The 10,251-nt window shown below is 31.1% G+C and overlaps 1 protein-coding gene across 2 annotated transcripts; it reads left to right on the top strand.

Moving 5' to 3' along the window:
* The first annotated feature begins 2,244 nt into the window (after window positions 1-2,244).
* Window positions 2,245-5,149, top strand: LOC111019324 (WRC protein). 2 transcript variants are annotated; one of them, XM_022295672.2, is made up of 4 exons: window positions 2,245-2,501; window positions 2,789-2,835; window positions 3,290-3,363; window positions 4,326-5,149. In XM_022295672.2, exons 1-4 carry the CDS (start codon window positions 2,352-2,354, stop codon window positions 4,919-4,921), a joined length of 867 nt encoding a protein of 288 aa, XP_022151364.1. In that variant the 5' UTR covers window positions 2,245-2,351; the 3' UTR covers window positions 4,922-5,149. The 2 variants fall into 2 exon arrangements, with proteins under 2 accessions (XP_022151364.1, XP_022151363.1); XM_022295671.2 differs by having other exon boundaries at window positions 2,246-2,501; window positions 2,786-2,835.
* The last annotated feature ends 5,102 nt before the right edge of the window (window positions 5,150-10,251 follow it).

Here is a 10,251-nt window from a genome sequence, read left to right as displayed (position 1 = left end):
TGATGCTTCTATATTAATAAAGAGACATGTCGAACCAATAGAAACATTCTTGCCACATTGGTATGTGATCACTGATCCCATATTTTATTCGATGTTTGATGGTGATTCCAATTTGAAAAAAGTCTATATAATAATGCCAACCAAGTCTCAACTATAAGGAAAAAACTTGGGGTATATAAGTAAGAATGATTACTTCTATTGCTACGAGATATTTTAGATAAAACTAAAAACAAAATCAGGAGAGATTTATGTTAAAGTGGATGGTATTATATCACTGTGAGAGTCTTCAAAATTAATAAGAATTCAATATGTTTAATAGTAAAATCGATCAAGTTCGGATGAAGTGGATCGAAACTCTTATTAGTACACAATTTGATTTATTGCTTTAGAGAGAATAGTTTCGTGTACCTTGCGTGAGAGGTGGGAGTCTCTATTTTTATAGGGGCGAGCTCCCTAACAAGACTTTTGATAGTGCTCTAACAGCTCTCCGACCGCCACCTCGGAAACGGGACGTGGCTTTGGAGAACATCCTCGGTGTCTTCGTACTTGCTGGTGCTCTTTAATGTCGACTCGTACCTGACGAAGGTCGACCGAAAGGTGAAATATTGCTCGGCTCGTCTTTCACTTGTCGAGTTGCCAGGACTTGAACCAATTTGAAAGGCACAATCGATTCTTCTACTCATCTTGCTTAAGATAGCATATGAAGTCGACACATGACAGATGATAATTTGCCATCTGAAGTCGACACGCGACAGGTGATAATTTACGTCCAACACAATATATTAGTTGGTCCTTTAAGTATACAATCTACTATTCTTTAATTTCGTCTCTAGTATTTTGAAAATTTCAATCTATCCATCAAAGTATTATTTTTTTTAGATATATCAACATTTATGTATTGTTAACTTGAACATAATTCAACATCTAAGACATGAGCATAGTTTAACATGTATCTCCGACCAAAATGATCGTTAGTTGGATATTCAGCTCACATATTGTTGTACTAAAAGAAAGACAAAAGATAGGTGTCTTTCCTTATTTATGGTCGAGTTTGAAATCTTCATTTATTCCTTTGTGATGCAATATATATTTATATATATATATATATATATATAAATATTCTTTTTTAAAAAGATAAATATTGATTGATGTTAAAAAAATATTATTTGTTATGAGCTAACATTTTTCTATTGTTAATTATTCATCAAACACCTAGTTTAGTTGAGTATTTAACCTGAAGAAAAAATTAGTTTGTACCAACTTAGTTTAAATAGTTAAAGATATATAAGATTAGAGGTCCAAATTTCCATCATTTTATATTGAATAAAAGAAATTAAAAAAAATAGTTTGTGAAAGATTATATATATATATATATATATATATATATATATATATATATATATAAAATATCAATCAATAGGTTAACTAGAAATGGCTTCTTGCTAAAGAATGCAATTACACAATAACAACAAATCCCACTTCATTAGAAATAATTACACGAAGATGTGAAGCTTACGCTAATGACAATAAGAACATGATTGAAAAACCAAAAACCAAAATTAAAAATTTTGAAAAATTTGAAAAATTTGAAACAAAATTGAAAAATGAGACATGAGACTCAAACATAATATATAGAAACATAAACACGTCGATAGAAATATCAATTTTTATTCATTTAATTTTTTCTTCTTCTTTTAAATAACAACTCGTCATTAAAGAAATTGAGATGTCAAGTGGACTATCTTTAGACCTAGATCCTTCATTGTCTCGTGCACGAGCCAAGAAGGGAAAGAATATAATCAGTTTTCTAACGTGTTCGACTAAATAGCTTCCGCCATCTTTTATTCATTTTAATCAAGATACTCTCGAACCATCTATTTTAGCTATACAAAACAGTTAAAGAAGAAAAAAAGAAAAAAAGAAATCCAATAGCCATTGGTAGAGAATGTGAATGTGGAGTATGGCATAGGAGTAGTTGTAGTTGTAGGTGTGTGGAGTGGAGAGGACTAGGAGGAGAAGAGTGGGACCCACAGCACTTCCCAATCTGTAAAAGTATAAACGATAAAACTACCCACTCCCATCATTTTGTATTCCATCACCCGCTCTTCCACCCTGTCATCCTCCCGTACTCTTACTCTTGTCCCCACCCCCCCGATTCCTTCCTCACCGGCTACCTCCTCTCCCGGTCACCCTCCCCCTCTCCATTGGTGCAACTCATTAAATTTAAAGCAACCCACATAGAGAGAGAAAATAATATCCTTTCTTCTTTCTTCCTTCCCCTACTCATTTTCTGTTTGTTTCTCGGGAAAATTAATCCCCTAAACCTGCACCTGCACCTCCCTCTCCCTCGTATGAGGATCAGGAAACGCCAGCTCTCATTACCCTTCTCCTCTCTCCCTCTTTCCTCAGATTCAGATCCCCTCCCCCCGGTGCAACTCCCATGCGCCGCCCCCCACGGCGACGATCCATCTCCCCCGCCGCCCCACCACAACACTGCTCCCGTAAGTCCAATCAAATACTCCTCCTCTTGCTTTGCTTTTTGTTTCCCCCATCATCTTGATTTCCGATTTTGCTTAATTTATTTCACTGCCTTCTTCAAAACTGCACTCGCCAAACAAACACAAAAAACAACTTTCATTTTCTTTTTTCCTTCTCTTTTTTCTATGTGTGTTTCGCTGCAAATTCGGAGGATAATCGGGAGAACAAATCCCGAAATACAAATGTCTCTCATGGGGGTTGTGGGATTTTGATTTTGAAATTCTTGTTTTCGTTTGTTTTTTTGAAGAAGTTGCCGATGACATTGGAAGAAGTCGATGGTGATGAGGAAGAAACCAGGTAAGAACTAACTACAACAACAAAACGAAAACCCCCCCAAATTAATTTCTGTTCGTTCTCGATTTCTTTCTCATTAATCTCCATGAAAAAAAAAATAGTCAAAAAGTGAAAACCCCCCACCAAAAAAAAAAAACTCTTATGTATTATATTCCTTTATTTTTTATAATGAGTAGCCAATAAGAATAGCGGAAAAAAACCGCAAGTGGAAACACTGTTTTGATGATTTTATATATCTTTCTTTCATCGGCTTTTGGTTTTGGCCTCTTTGTATTGGGGTGCATGTTCGCTGGTCCACCGCTCTACCTCCTCCATTCTCTCTCTCTCCCCCTCACTTCAGCTAAATTATTATGCATTATTCATTTTCAAGAATAATTCCATAATATTTTCCAATCTTATATTATCTGTGGATATGTATATTTGTGGACTCTGCAATGTTTTTGGATTTCGTTTTTAGGGAGATCGCAAGAGTGTTTGGTGCAGAAACTAGCTATGGCGTTGTCCCTCAACAATCCACCTCTTCCCCTCCAGGTCAGATTATTAAAATCCTTCATCCATTTGCCTGTTTTGGCATTTCATTTGATGCACACCCAAATCGAATCATCATTGTTTTCTAGCTGTTTAATGAGTATAATGAGTGGTGCAAATTTGCTGACTAAAAATTAGCCCGTTGTTGACCATGGGAGAGTGGAATGAAATGATTATCATTATAAGATATAGTTTATAATCTTCGTGTGTATTATTTTCATGCTGTTCGAGTAGAAACCAGTTTGTTAATATTATCGTTTTGAGACATATTTGCTTATGTTATATCTCTCACTACTTTCCTACAGTGGTGTAACTTGACCCAAAAGTATTAAAGGGTTTGAATATAAGATCTAATTCTTTGATAGTGTTTTAAACCTGTTAAATTTTTGAAAAGCTTAAACTATGAATAGGGTTTGCATATAAGAACTTATTCTTTGATAGTGTTTTAAACTTGTTAAATTTTCGAAAAGTTTAGACTATGAATTTATTCATATTTAGATATTTAATACATGAATGGGTTCGAATCTTATAATAGCCACCTACTCAAGAATTAATTCTTATATATTTCTCGACATTAAATGCTGTAGAGTCAAATCGATGTCCCGTGAGATTAGTTGAATGTGTGGTGAACTGACCCAAATATGTGAGAAAAAAAGATCTAATTCATTGGAGATAAATTTTGTTAGTATGTTAGAGACCAATCAGTTAATCAAAACGAAGCAAAACCATTATCATTTTGAGACATATTTGCTTGTCTTATATCTCTCCATTTTCATACAGTGGTGTAACTTGACTTAAAAATTTAAATCGATAGATTCGACGTCTTACTTTGATATAATTTTAAACATCATATTAAATCATCTATAAATTTAATATAATCTAAATATTAAAGAAGAATTAAAATAAATTTAATCATATATAAATATCGGAGATAAATTTATCAGGATATATGTTTACTTTTGTAGGAGTGGTGGGGAAGTGGTGCGAGAGGGAGAAGGCATTTCCATTAAAGAAGAGACGAGGGAGCTTCGAGAGGCCAACGGAATTAGATGACAACAAAGAAGAAATCACGACGGCCAACTCGCCGGAGATGATAATCAACAAGAACAACATGAAGGCGACGAAGATGAACAAGAAATACGCCACCACGTCATCGCCGCCGCAGCAGAAGCAAGAACCCGAGGAATCCAAGGTGGGTCCGGAGCTCGCCGTCGCCGGGAAGAAGCGGTCGAGAGGCGGCGCGTTAATGGAGGGATCTCGGTGCAGCCGCGTCAACGGCAGAGGATGGCGCTGCTGCCAGCAGACGCTCGTCGGCTACTCCCTCTGCGAACATCACTTGGGAAAAGGACGCCTCCGCAGCATCAATACCGTCCGCCGCCGCTCCGCCGCCGCGCCCAAGAAGGAGCAGCCCCTCCCGCCGCCGCCGTTGACGCCGGCCAGTAAGAAGAGATCAGTGAAGCTGGGTGTGGTCAAAGCCAGGTCCATAAGTAGCTTGCTCGGTCAAACTGACAACGTCATGGCGGCGCCGCTGTATCCGCTGCCTCATGACGACGACGTATAATGAGTAGCCTCAATTAAACCATTACATATATATATAATATAGTGATTTTTATGTGATAAATTCAGGAAATTCATTGAAGCAATCTTTATTAGAAACAAAACATCCCATTTTTCTTTTCTTTTCGGATTTTCGAATGATTGGACATGATTATACACATACATGTGGTTGATATGATATGATATAAGGTGTGCATTATTTATAAATTTTGGGTTATTCTTTTTTATTTTATTCGAAATCTTATTTCATGCAACATTTTATTGAGGCGGTTGATGTATGCTTTAAAATGACAATTTAGTCTTGTTTAAAATTGGTCAGGACTTCTATTTTAATATATAATTGATTAATGTCCATAATTTAAAAATATGTTACTTCTTGAATTTTATTACAATATTTTTTATATGAATCCAACAGGTAAGGTTGAGAATTTGAATTTTTTGGTCTGAGATAGGTGTCTCATTTAGGAAATTAAGCTGATGATTTTAAATATTCGTTGATATGTCAACATTTTTATCGACATATCCAGGTTTCCATGGATTCGACATCAAGAAAAACAACAAAATATGAAAAATATCAATAAAATATCACTAATATATATATATAATATTAATATTAATCATTTTTAACTAATTTAGAAATGGGAAAATGTTTATTTGTTAATTTAAATATTTTTTTTCGATTTTTTACTTTTTCTAACTTTTACAGAAATATCTATCAAGGTCGACATTTTATCGATATTTCCACCGATATTTACATGAAATTGAGACCTCAGCATAAATTCCATCGACATCTACATTTAAAACATTGATTAAGTCCTTATAGATTTCAAATAATAGGTTTGATACATGTGAAAGTTAATCAACTCAATTACTATAATTTTAGATTTATAATAGAGATTTACGTTTAACGTACTTTTATCAAAAATAAAATGATTAACGTTTAACATACAAAAGTTTAGGATATTAAAAAAAAAAAAACATACAAACGTTTAGGGACGGAATTATTATTTTAATAAAAGGGAGTGGGGACCGATATGATTCTTGACCTTCAATTTATTTTATTAGATTATGACGTGGAAAAACATTTAGGAAACGTTGTCGTTAATGGTAAGTTTTGTTTGTTTGTTGAGAAAATTGGGATACCTTTATTCTTGGAGGAAATTTAAAATCCCCAAAATACCTAAAATTCAGATGGGTTAGTTTTAATTAAATTCACGTCTTTTGTTTAAATGCAAATCTTATCCATGGGTGCGCCACATGAAATTGAGGAAGAGGTCCAATTAAAGGAAAATATTTGTGAAAAAAGTTTAAAATAATATTGTTTTATATCTTTGCTCCCAAACTTTTCTTTTAAATTATAAAATAATTTCATTAGATAAAGTAACTTTGGTCGATTAAATTCATACTTATTGGTAGAAGTCTTACTATTATGAAATTCACCGTCACCATTACTTGCTACAAAAGTCAATTTTGTTAGAAGGCATATTTCAAGACGAAATTAATTTCGTGAGCAAAAACTTTTGAAAAAGACGAGATTTCAACACACATTTTTTTCGTGAAAATTAACAGCGACAAAATTAGGGACACCTGCCTACGGAATTTTTTTCGTGGAGAAAGATGTTTAATAAAACGCTGCATCTAATAGAAAAGACGACGGTCTTGAGGTTTTTCCCATCACATTCACTCGCGACTCTTCCTTTAATGTTCCCTCTCCAAACAAACCATAACAAATACAAATAGTTAATGTTTTTAAGACATTAGGTCGAAATTGTCCTTTTTGTACATGTTTATGAAATTTTATTTGAAAATGACCTAAGTGGGTCATTTTGAAATTTAAATTGACATTGATGGAAGTGGGTAGTATTTATAATTTTGTTAATGGGGCTGGTTTTGGAGTAGTTTAAATATGAATAAATTAAAATTTGAAACTTGAATGCAAAAACATGTCGTTACACAATTTAGTAACATCGTCATGGAACATCCTATGATTAATTAGAGTTATAAAGTGTCAAAGCGAACATAATTCAGTGATAATTGGCATATATCTCCAACCAAAAGGTTGTAAGTTCGATCTATCACATGGATGTCAAAGAGTCGGAAGTGCAACAAAGTTTCACATTGACTAGGAAGAAAATTATATATTATTGGTATATATGTGAAAGACAGCATCTTTATTGATATGTGACCTTTTGGGTAAAACTAAAAAGTTTATGCCCAAAATTGACAATATATATCATTGTAGGAGTACTTCTATACCCCACACGATAACAAAGGCGAACATTTTATATATGTGAGATTTCGTTTTAAAAGTTAATCCAATAGAAACTTTTATAATTAAGTATTGCTTAGCTTGAAAATAATTATTGGTTGATTGACTTCTTGAGAAAATTTCTTAAGAAGCATACAAATGAGGACTTAGGTAAAGAGATATTGAGGTACCAAATCTGAATTCTAAATACTGAATTTGGGTTGCTATCTTTTTTTTATAAGTAATTCATTTAGTAATATCTCCAAGTTCTTTTCTCATTTCTTGGAATGTTCCAAAAGTTGAATACCAATTTAAATTTCTTTCTCGTTTCTTCCTCCTAATTTACTAGAAAGTTAAAAGAAATTGTTTTCGAAATTATTTTTCTCATGAAATGTATGGACAATATAGAAATAATAATAACAACAACAACAACAACAGATGATTTTAGAGCGGAAAAAAACTCTTTTACACGAGAGAAAAAAGAAAGAAGTTGTCGTGTACACATTTCTATTTTTTTATATTCTCAAGTAAATTAAAGAATTAAGAAACAGAGTATTTTTTTTAAAAAAAAAAATTAACACATCAACTCATTTTGAAACCTAATCAATGAGGAAGAGAATAAACAAATGAAAATCTAGAGACTAATATGAATTGAGGATAAATCTAAAGATCAAAATCAATATTTTTAACTTGGAATCAAGAGAATTAACAAGGTATAAGTAATGAGCTAATACCGCTCCAAATCTTATTGGTTCCCTTTTCTTATGTATACTCATTAAAATTTTTCTATACTTTTGACTAAAAAAATGTTTAAATAATATTTTAATTTATATACTTTTGATCATGGTATTAAATATCCGTTGACAATATTTCCATCGATATATACACGTATCCATGGGTTTGACATAGTGGAAAGAAATCGGCAAAATATGAAAAATATCAATAAAATGTCACTAATATATACATAATATTAATATTAACTACTTTTTTGAAGTTATTTAGAAATAGAAAATGTTTATTTGTTAATTTAAATATTTTTTTTATAATTATTTAATTTCTCTAACTTTTATATAAATATCTATCGATATCGAAAATTTCATCGATATTTCCATGAAATTGAGACCTCGACATTTTCATCGACGTTGACATTTAAACATTTGCTTTTACTTTGATTTACTTTGATTTTTGTACTTTCAAAATGTTTATTTTGATTCATGTACATTCACCTTTTGTGTTCATTTTAGTCATATAATTTAAAAACATCCATTTTGGTTTCTATACATTTAAAAATGACCGTTTTGTCCTTTTATTTTTATTTTTATCTCATTACTTTTCCTTCCATCATAATTTAAGCTTACACTTCACTCATAAATCTTGAAATGTAGTTATTAAATAGTTTCATTGTGTATCAAAATGATCATTTTTTAACCGGATAGAAACGAAGATATGTAAACTAAAATAAATAAAAGTTAAAAATAAAAGACTAAAATAGATTTAAACTAAAAAAATAATAATAATATTTAAACTAAAAAATCTCTCTATCAATTTGGAAGAGAATAAGGAAGAAAACAAAGGGTGAGTATGAGTGTCGTGGTGGGACCCACACATTAAAATCTTGGATTTTTTTTAAATAATTATTTTTAAAAAATAAATGACAAAAATAGCGTAGATTTCAAAGAAATTACAATAATAGGGTAGATAAATTGCAAGGATAGATTGCGATTTGACCAAAGTTGCAAGCGGGGCTACGATTTCATCGTAAATCGTTGACCGCGACTAATGCAAAGTTGTAGTCATTGATCGCAACTTCTCCCTGACGTGGCTCCTATCTCTGCTGACGGGCCATTTGTTGTTGTTTTTTTTTAATTTGAAAGTGCTGTGACTTTCCACCCGCATCCCTCTTGGTTTTTTTCAAATTTTATTTTAAAAATCAGTATCTAAGAAAACTGACTAAATTGTATAATCTTAATTTTTGTAATGCAATAATTTAAAATAAAATAATTATAAAGCAAACAAAATCCTAATTATCCATACCGCAGATTCAAAAACGGCCTCTTTATACATTGACTTTTATGTTGTTATTAATTTAATAATTTTTTATCGATTTAGTTTATATTAAAATTAATATTATTTTATAGAACATATGAAGAATAAATGACATTTTAATCATGGTCTTGATCTAATTTTAAACTTTCAGACTTTAAATGACATTTTAATCAAAATTTAAAATATAATAACAAAAAATAAAAAAATTAATCACATCTTAATTAAATTTCATAATGTTAATAAAATAACAAATATAAAAAATTAAAATAGAAATAAAATAAAATAAATAAATAAAAAGGTTGAAGTCAGTACATACGATGTACACGACTTCAAAAAAAAAAGTGATAGTTGCCTATATTATAGACGACTTCCACCTAGTCACCTACCAGATTTACACGGAAATCAATGAATTGTACGCGAGTTTTGATTTTTATTTTGACCTAACCTATTTTTGTCAATAGTTTTAAAAACCTAACTTACGTTCAAATTTATTTATTTAAATTACATTTATTTTACAGTTATTTTTAAACTAATATTATTTTTATAGTTTATTTTTAAAACTTTGTCCTTGAAACCTCGGTTTAAGAAGCTTATCATATTTATATTAACCGACATTAATTAATACTTTAATTTCGTTAATTTGTTAATTTTTTTTGGTTCATTACCTCTACCTCAGCTTGCATGTTATAAAAGCAAACAAAAAAAAGGTAATTAATTAATTAAATTAAATTAAATTATTTGTTTTTTCCACCACAGTAATTAATTGATAATCCCAAGCTAAATGTGAGTGGAGTGGAGTAAAAGCCAAGAATTAATTGTACCATATTTAACTGTTCTTCTAAGAATGATTTTCTTTTTTTTTTCCCACCAAATTGAAGCCTTAATTCCTACTCAAAATATTTATTCATTAAAATTTAATTTGTGTTGAATATTTTTGATTGGGTCTACTAGATTTTATCATTTGGTTATTTAAAAAGAAAAATCTAGTAATGAAATAAATTAAGAGATGATGATATGATATTCTAATCAATTTTTTTTTT

The sequence above is a fragment of the Momordica charantia genome, assembly GCF_013281855.1.
Source record: "Momordica charantia cultivar OHB3-1 chromosome 5 unlocalized genomic scaffold, Mcharantia_2.0 BLBB01000005.1, whole genome shotgun sequence".
Taxonomy (NCBI): domain Eukaryota; kingdom Viridiplantae; phylum Streptophyta; class Magnoliopsida; order Cucurbitales; family Cucurbitaceae; genus Momordica; species Momordica charantia.
Note: the sequence above shows the minus strand (reverse complement) of the source record. Positions and strands in the feature narration are given on the sequence as shown.

Excerpts from the sequence above, each read along its gene's own strand:
- LOC111019324 (XM_022295671.2), top strand. The coding sequence starts at position 2,352 with ATGAGGATCAGGAAACGCCAGCTCTCATTACCCTTCTCCTCTCTCCCT. Across the intron at positions 2,502-2,785 it reads CCCACCACAACACTGCTCCC|AAGTTGCCGATGACATTGGA; the intron begins GTAAGTCCAATC and ends GTTTTTTTGAAG. Across the intron at positions 3,364-4,325 it reads ATCCACCTCTTCCCCTCCAG|GAGTGGTGGGGAAGTGGTGC; the intron begins GTCAGATTATTA and ends TTACTTTTGTAG.